General features: G+C 42.0%; 1 protein-coding gene across 1 annotated transcript; it reads right to left on the reverse strand.

Annotated features, from left to right (window-relative positions):
* Positions 1 to 686: 686 nt before the first annotated feature.
* Positions 687 to 16,329, reverse strand: taf9 (TAF9 RNA polymerase II, TATA box binding protein (TBP)-associated factor). Its single transcript, XM_078547288.1, has 7 exons — positions 16,240 to 16,329; positions 14,224 to 14,305; positions 13,406 to 13,542; positions 13,175 to 13,309; positions 12,989 to 13,073; positions 4,478 to 4,591; positions 687 to 1,821 (listed from the first exon to the last, which is right to left on the reverse strand). Exons 1-7 carry the CDS (start codon positions 16,273 to 16,275, stop codon positions 1,649 to 1,651), a joined length of 762 nt encoding a protein of 253 aa, XP_078403414.1. The 5' UTR covers positions 16,276 to 16,329; the 3' UTR covers positions 687 to 1,648.
* Between the last annotated feature and the right edge of the window lie 1,548 nt (positions 16,330 to 17,877).

The following is a 17,877-nucleotide window of genomic DNA, read 5'->3' on the forward strand; positions in this document are numbered from 1 at the left end:
AGCTAACAATCCCAATGCAGGACCAAGGGAGTGCTGCAATGTTACAGGTAACATCATTCCCATGTGATACTAGATGGAGATCATATCTGCTTGGACAGGTAAATTGCTCAAGCAACAAGGATTTCTCGTCATATCCTGGCCCTCATTCCTTTCTCATTTGTACCCACCAAGAAACAGATGAACTGGTAATTCATCTCATCACTGAAGAAAAGCTGTATGTCGTTATTACGTATAGCAGTGACTATATTCCAAAACTAAAAGTTACAAGAAACACTATTGACCTATCTTGAAAATGCAAAAAGTTACTGTATAACTGAGCCCTCTTTTTAGTGAAAAGAAAACTTCCTTGCTGATTACAAGGAACTTGCTCACATTAGTATAGTAAGAGAGGGATAAGACAAGGGAATAAAAAAAAAATCAAAAGTGGTTGGCAACTGGTGATTTCTCCAATGTTTTATGGCACACTGATTGGAGCACAGGTGATGATGCTGCACTCTGGACTGGCCACACTTCATACTTGCCCACACTTCATACTGAAGGTGCCTGAAAGGAAAAACATACTCCATTCAGAGCAGAACTCTGACTGGGATGGTAGCTGGAGAGTGTAGAATCACTTTTTGAAATGTATGTTGATTGGAAACCGTCACTATATGATATACGTGTTAAAAGTATTTCACAAACTTAACTACAAGAAATATTTCAATATATTGTGATTAAATTCTGGAACAATTTTAACCGAGAGTTAAATGTGAAAACAGAACAAAAGCAGTACAGCACTGTTATCCATGAAATGGCTCACGTCTGCAAGACATTTCTATTAGTTTGAAGATCTCAAGCTTCCTTTTAAAATATACACCATTGAAAAACAATGTAATCTACCCTTTAACAGCTGTCCAAAAACAATTCTGTTACATGAAACTAAACTAATAACAAAACTCTACAATCAATCCAGACTGCAAAGAAACCTGCTTTTTCCATTATGTACAGACATGAAACAAAGTGGTTGTTTCAGAAAATCTGATTCATATACAAACATTTTTAAAATACAACTGGCATGTTTTGAATAATTCTATAAAACAGCACAAAAATGTAAACTTAATATTGTGTTTGTTACTTGAAGCAAGTTTGACACAACACTGGCAATTTCTAAATTCTCAGGAAACAAAAGCAGAAAGCAACTATGTACACCAATCAAGTGGTGTAAAAACATAATGCAAAAACAAATATGCAGAAATCACTGTCCAAAGATAACCCAGAAAATATGAATTCTTCACATTTAAAGGAATTGTTTGAGTATAGAAAACTGATCTTCATGAAAAGCAATTTAGAAAAAAGCTCGTGGCAAGTAGGGATCCCAAGATTTAAGCTGATGACTGTTTACAGTACTAGAATGGCACGTTTACTTACTATGAACAAGAGAGACAATTTCCAAATCATGTTTTCAATTCTGCAGAGGCCACATAAATTACAAGTACTTTTACACATTAGCTTCACATGACTGAATGTACAGTTCAACCTGTCCAAACTGGATGGCTTGCAATCAATCCCAAGCAGAAATTAGCAGATCTTCAGCACCTGTATCTGGGAGTCTCAATATATTGGATTTATTCTGACAAGAATAACTTTGCAAGATTATGGCCAGATCCTTTTAGGAAGCATCATAATCATCATCGTCTTCATGTTTCCGTTTCAATGGGTTTGCCTCATTGGTGCTACCCGAGGCCGAGACCATGTTAGTTGTGATAAGAATATTTTTTGAGCCAATCAGAGATGGATTGATCAAAACATTTTGGACTGAAGTTGTTGAGGAGATGCCTGTAGCTGTAAGAATAAAAATGTGTAACATACTTAGAAATTCTGTCAAAAGAATACACCTACAGTAAACAAATGCCAGTAAAGCTAAAAACAAAAATAAATTTGATTATACAGTAAGTAGCCAGAGTTAAATTTAAAAATAGACTAAACTTGCTCTTTGACCAAACAGAAATCTTGCTGTACTAGAGTCTAATTTCCATTTCAAATGTAGCTTTTGGGTACTGCAGCTTTATTTTAAAAGGTATTATTTTAAGAGCTACATTCTGGCAATAAATTCTGAAAGATAGAAGGCAAGAGAGAGAGTAGGAGAGTATGGGGGGGAAAAAAAGAGAGGAAAAAGTTGCATTAATATTGTGCCTTTACGACAATCGAACATGTCAAAAGCACTGTTGAAATGTGCCAGCCAATCTGCACACAGTAATCTCCCACAAACAGTATTGTGATAATCTGCCTTTGTGACTTTGCACGAGGGGTGAATACTAGCCAGGACACCAGGGTTAGCTCCCCTGCTCTTCTTCGAAATAGTGCCCTGGAATCTTTTACATCCACCTGAAAGGGCAGACAAGGTCTCGGCTCAATGTCTCATCTGAGAAACACTACTTCGAGCAGTGAAGCACTCCATCACTACTGTACTAGAATGTCAGCCTTGTTTTTATGTGCTCAAGTACTGAAGTGGGACTTGGACCCATAACCTCTGACTCAGAGGCGGGACTGCTACCCACTGAGCCATGGCTGACATGGCAAGTTCTTTTAAGCCAAGTTCAGTGATCTAAACAGTTCAATCGTACAAAGGTCAGCTAATTTAAATTGTTAGGAAACAAGAAGTTAAATTACTTTTATAGGAAATAGTCCAAAGTTGCATTTAATAGGGCAGACTACTTTGTGAATATCTAGCACCCGCCATTTAATCTACACAGTAAATAATTTTTGAAGTCAAACAATTGCAATTATCCTCAAATCCTTTGGCACTTGTCTTTTCCTTCTCCCATCCCCATCACTGGCTGCTTGAGGTTAATTGTCACAAAATCTGTTTTTGCTTTAAATATCCAAAAAAACTGCAAATTGTTCTTGTTGGAAGTACAGCAGAGTGTAGGACAGCCATTATCACATTGGAAAATTTTGCTTAATCTTGAGCAATAATCTATTTTTGTAAATCTGATCAAATAACCTGCCCATACAACTGGGACAGCTACAGTCACTACTTTATCTTTTGTTTCTTTTATCCTCCTGCTCATCCCTGGGACACACTGTTGCACCACCCGAGTCCAGGATCTAAGCATCAGTCTTTCACAGCATGCCATACATACAGCCCATTGGAAAAGGAATCCACAGGTACACCCACCATATGTCAGCTCTCCTCCACCCTTGCAAATAGAGATTTCTAATGAATAGAAAGCAAAAATTCTTCCTAAAAGCAGAAAAAAACTAGGCAATGTACTAATCTTTCTACATGAATCAGTACACTGTCTGAATTGGGAGGGTGGAAGAACAGAGGGTGGGTAGAACTAGTAAAAATAAAAGCTATGAGGTTCACATCCCCCACCACAAGATAAATAGAACCATTCATTTTGAAGTATTGGGACAGAGAAGAGCTAGAAAATTCACCCATCATCAGGGATCACAGTCGGAGACAAATACATTGTGTCTGTGCTACTGAAATGTATTATATCAACACTAAACATTAGCTTTCTGTCTTTCATTCAGTGAAAGATAATCTAATTGTTGATTTAATTAATTATTCATTCTCAGGATGTGGGCATCACTGGCAAAGCTGTGTTCATTGTCCATCCCTAGTTGCGCTGAGAATACAAAGAGTCAACCATATAGTTTAGGACTAGAGTCAGATCTTGGCCAAACAAGAGAGGTGGGTAGGTTAACTTCCCTGACAGCCATTAATTAACCAATGGGGTTTTACAACAATCCACCGCTATCATTGTTATTTTATCTGGTGACAGCCTATAAATCATTAGGTTGTTAATGAGTTCAATTTCATAATTTACCTTGGTGGAATTTGAACTCTCAATCTCTGCATTACTAAACCAGCGCCATAACCACGGAGATACAGCACCCGTTTTAAAAAATATATTTATTGGATCAACTAAATATTTAAAATGCCAGTGTCAGCACTGAACCAGAAGGTTCTGGATTCAACAGCCATTCCAGCCCATCTTAGCTGCCACTTCAGTGCAGCGCTGAGGGAGTGCTGCAACAACAGATATGCCATCCTTTAGACAAGGTGTTAAATCAAAGGTCGGACTGTTCAGGTACCCTTTTAGAAGAGCTCTCAAGGGGGTCTAGCCTCATCTTTTCAATCAACTCTAGCACGACAGACTAACTGGTCACATCTTATATGCTACATGTGGTACTTTGCTTGTGCAAACTGGCTGCCAGAACCACAGCAACCATATTGCATTAAAAAAAATTGACAGGAAATAGCTTTTGATAGTCTGAGAATCTCAATGGTGGTGTACAAATGCAAGTTCTTTTTTCTTCCCAGCTTTATAGTAAGGTAGAACTAGTAAAAATAAAAGCCGTGCGATTCACATTCCCCACCCACAAGATAAGCAGAAGCATTCATTTTGAATTATGGAATTGATCTTTAACATGGGAGAAAGTTATTTGTGAATGCACTGTTCGATAAATCACAAGTTTGCAATATTACCTGGTTTAACATTAGTTTGAGAGGAAGGGATTTGCACTGTAAATCTCTGTCCAGCCAATGACACAGGCGTTCCAACTTTTGCAGTAACAGCCACTGTTTGTGATGAGGGTGTACCTACAAATACAAATTGTTGCACAACGAATTTCAAAAACTTCCAATATACTGTGCAAATTACATTAAAACTAATAAAAATCCATAACATTAATACATTATGACAGAGACCACAGACTTTTTAAATTACAAAATGAAATCTGTAATAAATGGCTGTTTACTGTTTTCGAGTGCTCAGAAAACAGGAATACACCTTTGTTTGTTTTCCAACTGCAGTTGACACAATCTACCTCCAAAATGACATTTTAAAAAACAGATGTTAAGGGTGAAACTTCATGCAGATAAAACAAAATTTAGGTAGAACTAAATATTGACTTAACCATAGCAGAGTGCAAGTTAAAGCAGGTTCGATAGAAACACTAAATTCAGTCTGTACAAGACAATTGCTCCCCTTATTCCATACAGTTTATTATAGTACAATCAGCACCAATATGTAGAAGCTTCAGTAGCTATGGTTGAGATTATAAATGCATCTGAGTACTAAAGCAAATAGGGATAGTGATGGAGGGGGTAAAGCTGAATGCCACCAATCCCACCAGGAAATTAATGGTTACTGATAAAAATTAGAATTTAAAACACACATGTAGGAACTGAAGCTTACATTTCAACCATTACAATGGCCAATTCAATCTTAGAAAATACAGCATTACAGCACAGGAGGCTATTTGGCACATTGAGTCCATGCTGACTCTCTGTAGAGTAATCCAGTCAATCCCCTACCCCGACTCTATCCCTGTAGCCCTGCAAGTTTATTTCCTTTTGAAATCATTAATCATCTCTGTTTCTACTGCCCTCAGGCAACAAGTCATTTCCAATCACTACGTAAAAAGTTCTTCCTCACATCCCCCTGCATCTCTCACCCAATCTTAAATCTGTGTCCCCTAGCTCTCGTGTCATCAGCTAATGGGAACAGCTTTTCTTTTATCAAACTTTTCTAAACTTGTCACAATCTAGTATACCTCATCAGATCTCCCCTCAACCTCCTTTGCTCCAAGAACATATGAACATATGAATTAGAAGGAGTAGGCCACTTGCCTCTTGAGCCTGCTCAGCCATTCAATAAGATCACGGTTGATCTGATTGTAACCTCAACTCCATATTCCCACCTACTCCTGACAACCTTTCACCCTCTTGCTCATCAAGAATCTATTAACTCTGTCTTAAAAGTATTCAAAGACTCTGCTTCCACTGCCTTTTGAGGATGAGTTCCAAAGACTCACGACCCTCCGAGAGAAAAACATTTCTCCTCATCTGTGTTAAAGAGGTGACCACTTATTTTTAAACAGTGACCCCCTAGTTCTAGATTCTGCCACAAGAGGAAACATCCTTTCCACATCCACCCTGTCAAAACCCCTCAGGACCTTATATATTTCAATCAAGTCACCTCTTACTCTTCTAAATTCCAGCAGATGCAAGCCTAGCCTGTCCAACCCCTCCTCATAAGACAACCTGCCCATTCAAGGTATTAGTCGAGTAAACCTGCTCCCAACACATTTACACCCTTTCTTCAGTAAGGAGACCAATACTGTAACAGTACTCCAGGTGTGGTCTCACCAATGCCCTGTATAACTGAAGTATAACCTCCCTAATTTTGTATTCAATTCCCCTCACAATAACCAATAACATTCTATTAACCTTCCTAATTACTTGCTGTACCTGCATAGCAACCTTTTGCAATTCATGTAGAAGTAGTCTCATGGCATCAGGTCAAACATGGGCAAGGAAACCTCCTGCTGATTACCACGTACCCATCCCCCCCTCAGCTGATGAATCAATGCTCCTCCATGTTGAACACCATTGCGAGGAAGCACTGAGGGTGGCAAGGGCGCAGAATGTACTCTGGGTGGGGACTTCAATGTCCATCACCAAGAGTGGCTCAGTAGCACCACTGCTGACCGAGCTAGCCGAGTCCTAAAGGACATAGGTGCTATACTGGGTCTGCTGCAGATAGTGAGGGAACCAAGAGGGAAAAATATACTTGACTTCATCCTTACCAATCTGCCTGCCACAGATGCATCAGCCCATGACAACATTGGTAGGAGTGACCACCGCACAATCCTTGTGCAGACAAAGTCCTGTCTTCAAAATGAGGATATCCTTCAATGTGTTGTGTGGCTCTGCCACCATGCTAAATGGGATAGATTTCAAACAGATCTAGCAACTCAAGACTGGGCAACCATGAGGCGCTGTGGGCCATTAGCAGCAGCAGAATTGTACTTGACCGCAATCTGTAAACTCACGGCCTGGCATATCCCCCACGCTACCATTACCACCAAGCCAGCAGATCAACCCTGGTTCAATGAGGAGTGCAGGAGGACATTCCAGGAATAGCACCAGACATATCTAAAAATGAGGAGTCAACCTGGTGAACCTACAACACAGGGGCCCAGACGATATTACAGCAATAGTAATGAAGATTTGTGCTACAGAACGTGCTACAGAACTTGCCACGCCCCTAACCAAGGTGTTCCAGTACAGCTACACCACTGGCATCTATCCAGCAATGTGGAAAATTGCCCAGGTATGTCCTGTACATAAAAAGCAGGACAAATTGAACCTGGTTAATTACCGCCCCATCAGTCTACCCTCGATTATTAATGGTGATGGAAGGGATCATCAACAGCGCTATCAAGTGGCATTTGCTTAGCAATAACTTGCTCACTGACGCTCAGTTTGGGTTCCGCCAGGGCCACTCAGCTCCTGACCTCGTTACGGCCTTAGTTCAAGCATGGACAAAAGAGGTGAATTAAGAGAGACTGGCCTTGACATCAAAGCAGCATTTGACTGAGTGTGGCATCAAGGAGCCCTAGAAAAACTGGAGTCAATGGGAATCAGGGGGAAAACTCTCCACTGGCTGGAGTCATACCTAGCAAAAAAGGAAGACGGTTGTTGTTGTTAGAGGTCAATCATCTCAGCTCCAGGACATCACTGCAGGAGTTCCTCAGGGTAGTGTACTAGGTCCAACCAGCTTCAGCTGCTTCATCAATGACCTTCCTTCCATCATAAGGTCAGAAGCAGTGATGTTCGCTGAACATTGCATAATGTTCAGCACCATTCGCGACTCCTCAGATACTGAAGCAATCCATGTCCAAATGCTGCAAGACTTGGACAATATTCAGGCTTGGGCTGACAAGTGGCAAGTAACATTTGTGCCCCACAAGTGGCGGGCAATGGCCATCTCCATCAAGAGAGAATCTAACCATCATCCCTTGACATTCAATGGCATTGCCATCTCTGAATCCCTCACTATCAACATCCTGGGGGTTACCATTGAACTGGACTAGCCATATAAATTCTGTGGCTACAAGAGCAGGTCGGAGGCTAGGAATCCTGTGCCGAGTAACTCACCTCCTGACTCCCCAAAGTCTGTCCACCGTCTACAAGGCACAGGTCAAAAGTGTGATGAAATACTCTCCACTTGCCTGGGTGAGTGCAGCTCCAACAACACTCAAGAAGCTTGACACCATCCACGACAAAGCAGCCCGCTTGATCGGCACCCCATCCACAAATATTCACTCCCTCCACCACCAACGCACAGTGGCAGCAGTGTGCACCAAAGGCTCCTTAGACAGCACCTTCCAAACCTATGACCGTTACCACCTAGAAGGACAAGGGCAGCAGATACATGGAAACACCACCACTGGGAAGTTCTCCTCCAAGCCACACACCATCCTAACTTGGAAATATATCGCCGCTCCTTCACTGTTGCTGGGTCAAAATCCTGGAACTCCCTCCCTAACAGCACTGTGGGTGTACCTACACCAAATGGGCTGCAGCAGTTCAAGGCAGCAGCTCACCACCACCTTCTCAAGGGCAATTAGGACAGAGGTGATTAGATTCTTGGTAAGCAAGGGGGTGATAGGTTATCAGGGAGGTGGGATACAGATTTCAGATTAGTATCAGATCAGCCATGATCTTCTTAAATGGTGAAGCAGGCTCAAGGGACTGAATGGCCTACTCCTGCTCCTTGTTCATATGTTCATATATAATTAGGGATGGGCAATAAATGCTGGCCTAACCAGCGATGCCTACATCAAATGAATCAATAAAAAAAATCTAGGAAACCCAGATCCCTCTGCATCTCAGAGCTCTGCAATCTCTCGCCATTTAGTGTTTCTTTTTTATTCTTCCTGCCAAAATTTTACATTTTCCCACATTATACTCCAACAAAGATCAACAGTCTCAGCTTCTCTAGCCTAAATTTGTATCTAAATTCCCTCATCTCTGAAACCATTCTGGTAAATCTCCTCTGCAGCCTCTCAAGGACCCTCACATTCTCCCCACAGTGTAGTGACCAGAACTGGACCCCAATGCTCTAGTTGAGGCCTAATGGTTCAGCATAACCTTTGTGCTCTTGTACCCAATACCTCTAATTACAAATTCCAAAATCCCATATATTTTGCTAACTTCTCTCATAATATCTCCTGCCAACTTCAAAGATGTATGCACATGAACCCCCAGGGTCCCTGCACACTTTTTAAGACTGTGCCATTAGGTATACATTGCCTCTCCCTATCCCTTCTGCCAAAATGCATCATCTTACATTGTTCTGTATTAAATTCCATCTGTCACTTGTCTGCCAATTCTGCTAGTCGATCTATTTCCTGTTGCAGACAATTGGTATCATCCTGTCCATACTTCTAAGTTTGGTATCGGCAAATTTTGAAGTTTTACCCTGTATTCCAATACTAAATCATTTATAATTTATATATATAAAAAAAACAGTGGCCCTTGCACTGACCCTCGGGGAACACCACTGTCTTCCATCCTCCAGTGTGAAAACAACCATTTAGTTTAGCTCACTGTTTTCTGACCTTAAGCCAATTCTTTTTATCCAACTGACGCTGACTCTCCTATTCCACGAGACCCAATTTTGTTAACCAGTCTTCTGTGGCACTTTGTCAAGCACGTTCTTAAAATCCATAATGACAGCATCCACCACATTTTCTTCATCAACCTTCTCAGTTACTTCATCAAAAAATTCAATTAGATTAGCAAAATATGATCTGCCTTTTACAAATCTGTGCTGACTTTCCTGAGTTAACTCAAACCTCTCCAAGTGCCTGTTGATTTTTTCCCTGATTATACTTTCTAAAACCTTACCCACCACTGATGTTAAACTGACCAGTCTGTAGTTACTAGGAATGCCATTACATCTTTTTTGGAACAAGGGTATCAACATTTGCCAATTTCCAATCCTTGGCACCTCACCTGCATCTATGAAAGAGTAAGGCAAGTCCTTCTGCTATCGCCGTCCCCCACCCCACCCCTTAGCAACCTGAGGTGCAAGCCATCCAGATCAGGCGACTTATCCACTCTAGCGTAGAGCATAGCCAGCCTTTCCAGTACATCCTGTCAATTTTCACCCCATCAGATACCTCTACCATTGTCACTTCCACCAATTAATTGTCAGCACTGTTTTCCTTAATAAACACCAATATAAACTACTAATTAAGTATTCTAGTCTTGCCTTGAGCTTCTAAGCATGTATCATCTTCTTTGTCACCAATAGGCCCGATCCTGCCTCTTACTACCCACTGGTAGAAGATTTTTGGTTAACTTTTATGTTAACTGCCATTCTATCCTCATATTCTCTTTTTGCCAGTCATATTTTCCTCTTCATTTCCCCTTTCAACTTATTTCATTTGGCCTGGTTCTCACTTGAAGATTCCACCTGACATGCATCATACATCCTCTTTTTATCATTTCATTATATTCTCTATCGGCCTCTTCATCCAATCAAAGGGATTTTGGCTTTGCTTTCCCTGTCTTTCCCTCTTGTTAGAACGTACCTAGCCTGTACCTGAAAAACCTCCCCCATCGTTCTACTTTAGTGTTTCCTGTCAATCCTTGGTTCAATTTCACCCTGGTTAGATCCCCTTTCATTCCAATGAAGTTAGCCCTCTTCTAATTTAGAAGCTCCACTTTACATTGCTTTTCTCCATTACTAATTTAAATCTTATGCAATAATGATCACTTTTACTCAAATGTTCCCCCGAAGATACTTGGTCCACCACATACCCTAGCACCAGGCCCAGCAATGCCTCCTTCCTAGTTGGACTGAGAATACACTGATCAAGGAAGTTCTCCTGAACATATTTCAGGAACTTGTCCCCCTCCTTGCCCTTTACTATAACATTATCTCAATCCATACTTGGAAATTAAAGCCCCCCCAATATCAACACTATAGTTCTTGCACATCTGTGTTTCTCTGAAGATTTGCTCCTTTAAGTCTCTCACTATTTTGAGGCAAGTAGAATACCCCTGTAGCGTCATCATATCCTCTTTGCTTCTCAATTCTAACCAAATGGATTGTATCCTTGCCTGAAGAACATTCGCTCTTTCCAACACTACAATGTATTTCCTAATCAGTACTGCCACCTCACATTCATTTTCCTTCCTTACCTTTTCTGAACACTTTGTATTCATGAATAATAAGGACGCATTCTTCACCATTTTTAAGCCACATTTCTGTTATTGCCGCTACATATTTGCATTTGTAGCTCACCAACCTTAGTCACCACACTTTACATAAATGCACTGTAATCGTCTCCTTTTATTCCTCATAGTCCTTCTTAGTCTGATCCTCAGATGTGGTGTTACTACTTCCTTCTCAAAACCTATTCAGATTCCTTTATTTTATTTTATTCATTCGGATGTGGGCATCACTGGCTAGGCCAGCATTTATTGTCCATCCCTAATTGCCCCTGTTCAGAGAGCATTTAAGAGTCAACCACATTGCTGTGGGTCTGGAGTAACATGTAAGCCAGATGGCAGATTTCCTTCCCTAAAGGACATTAGCGAACCAAATGGGTTTTTGCAACAATCAACAATGCTTTCATGGTCATCATTAGACTTTTAATTCCAGGTTTTTATTGAATTCTAGTTCCACCATCTGCCATGGCGGGATTTGAACCCAGGTCCCCAGAGCATTACTCTGGTCTCTGGATTACTAGTCCAGCAACAATACCACAAAGCCATTGCCTCCCCATTATGCACCATATTCCTCTTTTCTACCTTCATATGCCATTTAGTTTAAATCCTCCCCAACCACACTGGTGAACTTCTCTGCGAGATCATTGGTCCTAGTTCTGTTGAGGTTCTGTTCATCCCTTTTGAATAGTTGTCCACAGCCCCAGAACTAGTCACAATGCCCCAAGCGTCTGAAGCCCTCACTCCTGCACAATACCTCAAGCCACCCACTGATCCTCCCTATCTTCTGTTAGCACGTGGCACTGGGAATCACAAGATTTGATATCCTACTTTTTCCTTTCCTCCCTAGCTCCTGAAATTCTAAGTGCAGGACCTCAATATCTGCCCTCTCCACATCATTGGTACTTATATGTAACACAACTTCTGGCTCACTCCCTTCCTCCTGCAGAATATTCTGCACCCTCTCTGTAATGACCTTTACCCTGGCACCAGGGAGGCAACACACTATGCGGGACTCACAATGACAGATACAGAAACGCCTGTCTGTACCCCGAACTATGGAATCTCCTATAACAACTGCTTTGCTTTTCCCTCTTGTGCAGTCCCTTGCCCATGTGTCACGGTTTGGACTGCACTCCTTCAAGGTGCCATTTCTTTCAGTAGACTCTAGTGCTGAATATCAATTTGAGAGTGGCACAAACCCCGAAGACTCCTGCACTTCCTGCCTACTCCAGATGGCCATCCCTCTCCTGTCCTGAAATCTCTCTGCCTGTGAGGTGGCCATCTCCTGGAAGGACGATCTGGGAATTTCTCACCATTCTCAATGCTCTGCAGTGACTCCAGTTGTCCCTCAAGCTCGGAGATCCTGAGCTTCAGCTCAAGCAGCTGGAGATACTTCCTACACACATGGGCCCCCAAGACCTAGTCCTACTCCCCACATGGAGTAGGACCTGGAGACAAGTCCAAAAATACTATTTTTTTTTAACAATCTAGTTAGTACCTTGTTTGAACTATTAATTTTAATTAATGCCTCTAGACCTCAGGTCTCGCTATCTCCAGCTCCCTCTCTCGGGCTGCTCCTTATCTTTTAAAATACCAGAAAAGCATCTCTCCTCTCACTGCGCTTGATACAACTGGTACTCCGTGGAACTTGTCATGGTATCCTTCCTATTCATTCCTATTTACAGGGGCTTCTTGGTTAAATTGTCATATTATCCAGGACATAAGCAATCTGAAAGGACATCACATTAGACATTTACCATTATGCATTAAAGGGACAATAGGGCTAGAACCTACAACACTGAGTTAGAATGCGCAATGCAATTAGTCACTGAGTGACGGGAGGAATTCCAACGGTTGCACTAAATTTCAAATATAACAACCACTCTGGCTTGGGCAACTGCAGTTATCATAGAATTACTAACAACTGTAATTCAGCCTTGCTACAAATAATAACTTGCAACTTACCCAGTGTTGGTGTGCTAGGCCGACTGGTAACACATGTGCCAACGCTTAGCCTTGGTACAGTTATTCTTCCAGTGGATGATGTCACCTTTAAAGTTGGGGATAAAGAAATATTTTTAAAATCTAGTCAAAGCCTGATTTTTAAAGTTCCATCAGCATCAAGTCTGATGATACTATCATGAAACATACCTTCTTATGTAGTGACTTCAATTTGTAGTTTGGAGCTGTTAGACAGTATCTGTCTGGTGGCAGTCTGGGCCCAGCATATGGCTTAATCAGTGGCAGTGGGTTTTGATTCTTCTGACGTGCAATCTCCAGCAGAAACTAAAGAGAGGTAATGAACATTTAAAATTAATCATTTAAATTATTTCAGTGCTACTTACCATCATGAATAAAATTGCTTTATTGAGCAATACTTACATCTCTAGGAGGAGGGGAAGTAAATGAATGGTCCATTCGGCATTGAATAGCCAGCCTTACATCGTCTGCATCAACACTTGCTTTTTTAGCATGGCTAGAATATATTTTAGCATCCTCCAGTATTGTGGTAACATATCCTGAAAGGCATAAGGATAATCAAGTGACTACTTCCCAAGAAAATTTTTGCAATTGTTCCCATCTTATATAGTAGGGGGAATTTTAACACCCCACCACCCCCCAAAGGTGGGTGGAAAAATAAAATAGGGGGAAACCTGACCACATCTGGTTTTAAAGGAGGAGATTTGGGGGCAGGTAAATAGTGTTCTCTCTGGAGGCAGGTCTGTCACTTAAACCTTTTGCATGCCCCTATTTTAACTCAAATTTTATTTTAAACACCTGCAAACCTTGGAAACTCCAACAGATGAAAGATCTGTTGCCTTTCTTGCATTGCTTATTGGCCTGGAGCAGCAAGGCCCACAAAGCTTACCTTTTAAACACACCACTACGGGAGCCCACAATCAGCCAACAATTCTAACTTCCTCCTCAATGTCCAGCCCCGCCACCACCCTTCAGTGTTCCGTTCACACTCTCCCCACCACTGTACTGCCAAATGTATCTGATATCTGCTCCCCGGCCGCTTTCGAGCCAGACACATAATGAGCCTGTCAATCTGGCTGGCTGTCGGGGTGGGAAACCTGTGGAAAAAATTTCCCATTTGGAAGGACTTGAGAGAACCTCATATTACTGGATTTCCCATCCAAAAATCCACTCCGCTGCTCTTTCCCAGCTCCGAGTTATCATCTGGCGTGTTTACTTACGGTAAGTGAACTCCAACATCTGATTAATAACTCGGGGTTCATATTCTGTGACGCCCATATCTTTTAGAATCTGGGCCATAACCTATAGAAAAATGAAACAGAAGCGCAAATTTTCCTTGGATGATAATTATTTACAAAGAATGCATCCAACATTTCAGGTCACGTTACACATGGATGAAAAGGTGGTCAAAAACTAGTTTCAGTATATTAGCACAGTGAATTCATTGCACATCTTAGACTCGTGCTAATAAAAATAAAGATACCTGGATAATTCGGCAAGTTTTGAACTCAGAAAATAGAAAAACAAGCAAATTATTTTTAATGGCTTTTACAGTCTCACATCCAAATCTGCATCATCTGCAAACCAGTAGGAGTAAAGCTACTCAACTGCCAGTTTTGAAAAAGACATGGCAATTCCAATTATTAATCTAACTTTAAAACAGTGCAGAATGGACAACTCAGGACAGCTACAAAGAAAAGTTTAAGGTAATAATGTCTAATGCCTATTTTTTCAACTACTCTGGTACATAGGAGTTGAAGTGATCAACTATAATATCCATCATCTTCCATCACAAAGTATTAAAATTACTTTTTAAAGGCATATTATTTCAAACTAAACAGGGCAACATTGAATTCCATTTTTTTAAAATGTGCAATTTACTTTAGTCCTTGACTAAACCAAGCTGGCTTGTTGTGCAGAGAACCAGCCAAAGGCTATAACCAGCTAGATAAACTAGGACCATCTGCTCTTGTAATTTTATAAACTCATTCTACACACAATTGTGGCAGAAAATTCTTCAGCTTATAGTAAGAGCAGAACACATATTTCAAATTTTGTGCACTACTATTGTAAGGAACCTAAGATTCAAATTGTGACTGTGCGGTACACGGTGCACACAAGCAATAAAATGTAGGTGATGTCTTATAAGTTTGAAAATCTAACAGGCCACATTGGATGGAAGGAGCAAATTCCTGGACTACGAGTGTGAACAAGTTTCAGTTTACAATGCGGACAACATGCCCCATCTCCACACTTTCACCCACACTTTCACTGAGAAACTTCCCTATTTCAGCCCAGGACTGATCGATGGAGGAAAAAACTCTGAAGCACTGAGAATCTGCCCAGTTAACGGTCACTGTTCAGAGTAAACTTCCAGTCAAACAAAATTTAAACTAAGATAATTTAAACATGCTCAACTTCTGTTACGGAAGGCATGTAAAAGAAGCTGAATAGCAGTGACATTCCATGCACTATTTTGCAGGCAAAATATTGAAAGTCATTTTTTAAATATTGAAACCACTGTAACAAGAGGAAGGGATTGAATCACACAATTGTTCCTTCAGATAGTTCCAGCAAAAAAGTGATATTCCTTTGGATCGTTAAGTCACCCACTGAAGCCTGTCCTCACTCCACCCCTTTTGTCATAGGGAATGCAATACATATTCAGACTACATTCCCTTAAACAATTCAGGATCTCCCTGTATCATCTGTGAAAGGAATTAAAGTTAAAGAAAACAAACAAGCTTGTCACCAGAGCGGCTGAAATGCATAGCAAACTTCAGCCGACTCAAATCCAATTCAGCGGGTTGTGGATGCAAGACCCACTCCTGAGACTGCAGGACATAATCAAGGCTGAGACTCCGAAAGAGATTCCTTCTGCTCCTGTGGTTCCATCTGAAGAGCAGTGGGGGGGAAGTTTTCCCAGCCAATATGTTACCCTGCTTTTCAATATTTTTATCTGGTCATAGTTTGTGGGATCTTGCTGTGCGTCCGTTTTCTACAAAAGCAGAAGTACTTCATTGGCTGGGAAGCGCTTTGGGGCTTGAGCTGAATATCAACCTCCTCTACAATAAGAGCTCTGCTCTCATTTCTCGGCAGGATCAGTAGCAGTTAGTCTGTATCTGAGTTTGCACCGAGTCAGTGAATGAGTACGGACTCCAGTGGGTGAGCGCCCGCCCGAGCAGGACGGAGCGCAGAGCTGGAGTATTTGTGTGTATTCGGCTGGGAAACTCTACCTGCGCGTCCCGAGGAACGCTCTTCGGAGCAGCCATCTTCCCTCCCTTACCGCTTACTTCCGCCGGTAGCCAACGTCACTTCCTAGGGCCGCCCAGGCACCCGAAGCCACCGCCCACGTGACCGAGCAGGCTAACGCGATTGGCTCCCGGCTACGAGTTCTCCATTCAAAAAATACCTGATTGCAGGAGGTGGAGTGCGCGCCAAGGGGATGGAGCGCGCGCCAGGGAAGGGGGGAGGGTAGAGGGGGGGAGGGGAGACTATAGCCTGCATGGACTTCGGCAAAGCCTTTGACAAGGTCCCACATGGGAGCCTTATAAGGAAGGCAAATGCACATGGGATATAGGGTAATTTGATAAGGTGGATTCAAAATTGGTTTAGTTGTAGGAGACAGAGGGTGATGACAGAAGGATGCTTTAGTGACTGGAAGCCAGTGTCCAGTGGCGTACCACAGGGATCTGTGCTGGGTCCCCTATTATTTGTCATTTATATAAACGACATAGATGACTATGTGGGGGGTAGGATTAGTAACTTTGCGTATGACACAAAGATTGGCCGGGTGGTTAACAGTGAGGTTGAGTGTCCTGGGCTACAGGAAGATATAGACGGGATGGTCAAATGGGCAGATAAGTGGCAGATGGAATTTAACCCTGAAAAGTGTGAGGTGATACACTTTGGAAGGAGTAATTTGACAAGGAAGTATTCAATGAACGGCATGACACTAGGAAGTTCTGAGGAACAAAGGGACCTTGGTGTGTGTGTCCATAGATCTCTGAAGGCAGAGGGGCATGTTGGTGGGGTGGTGAAAAAGGCATAAGGGACACTTGCCTTTATCAATCGAGGCATAGATTACAAAAGTAGGGAGATCATGTTGGAGTTGTATAGAACCTTGGTGAGGCCACAGCCGGATTACTGTATGCAGTTCTGGTCACCACATTATAGGAAGGATGTGATTGCACTGGAGGGGATGCAGAGGAGATTCACCAGGATGTTGCCTGGGATGAAACATTTAAGTTATGAAGGGAGGTTGGATAGACTTGGGTTGTTTTCATTGGAGCAGAGAAGACTGAGGGGCAACCTGATCGAGGTGTACAAGATTATGAGGGGCATAGACAGGGTGGATAGGGAGCAGTTGTTCCCTTAGTTAAAGGGTCAGTCATGAGAGGACATAATTTCAAGGTGAGGGGCAGGAGGTTTAGGGGGGATGTGAGGAAAACCTTTTTTACCCAGAGGGTGGTGACGGTCTGGGATGCACTGCCTGGGAGGGTGGTGGAGGCGGGTTGCCTCACATCTTTTAAAAAATACCTGGATGAGCACTTGGCACGTCATAACATTCAAGGCTATGGGCCAAGTGCTGGTAAATGGGATTAGGTTAGTAGGTCAGGTGTTTCTCACGTGTCAATGCAGACTCAATGGGCCAAAGGGCCTCTTCTGCACTGTGATTCTGAGGTCTGCACTTTGTTGAAGACACTCTTTTAGCTACAGGGAGAGAGAGAGATCTTTCCTGCTCTTTTCCAGCAATGTTTTCTGATGACTGTCATGTTATTTCTCCTCTTGCTTTTTCTTTTCCTCATTCTGCTTGGCAGAACCAGTTTTTAAACTCCTGTCTGTATATTCCCAGAAGGGAATTCAATTAGCAT

Source organism: Cetorhinus maximus, chromosome 8, assembly GCF_964194155.1.
Source record: "Cetorhinus maximus chromosome 8, sCetMax3.hap1.1, whole genome shotgun sequence".
NCBI classification, from domain to species: domain Eukaryota; kingdom Metazoa; phylum Chordata; class Chondrichthyes; order Lamniformes; family Cetorhinidae; genus Cetorhinus; species Cetorhinus maximus.

What these genes read in the sequence shown, in the direction of transcription:
- taf9 (XM_078547288.1), bottom strand. Translation starts at nt 16,275, where the DNA reads ATGGCTGCTCCGAAGAGCGTTCCTCGGGACGCGCAG. An exon ending in CTTCCCCTCCTCCTAGAGAT is followed by an intron (nt 13,310 to 13,405) that starts GTAAGTATTGCT and finishes ACCTCTCTTTAG; the next exon opens with TTTCTGCTGGAGATTGCACG. An exon ending in GCCTAGCACACCAACACTGG is followed by an intron (nt 4,592 to 12,988) that starts GTAAGTTGCAAG and finishes TTGTATTTGTAG; the next exon opens with GTACACCCTCATCACAAACA.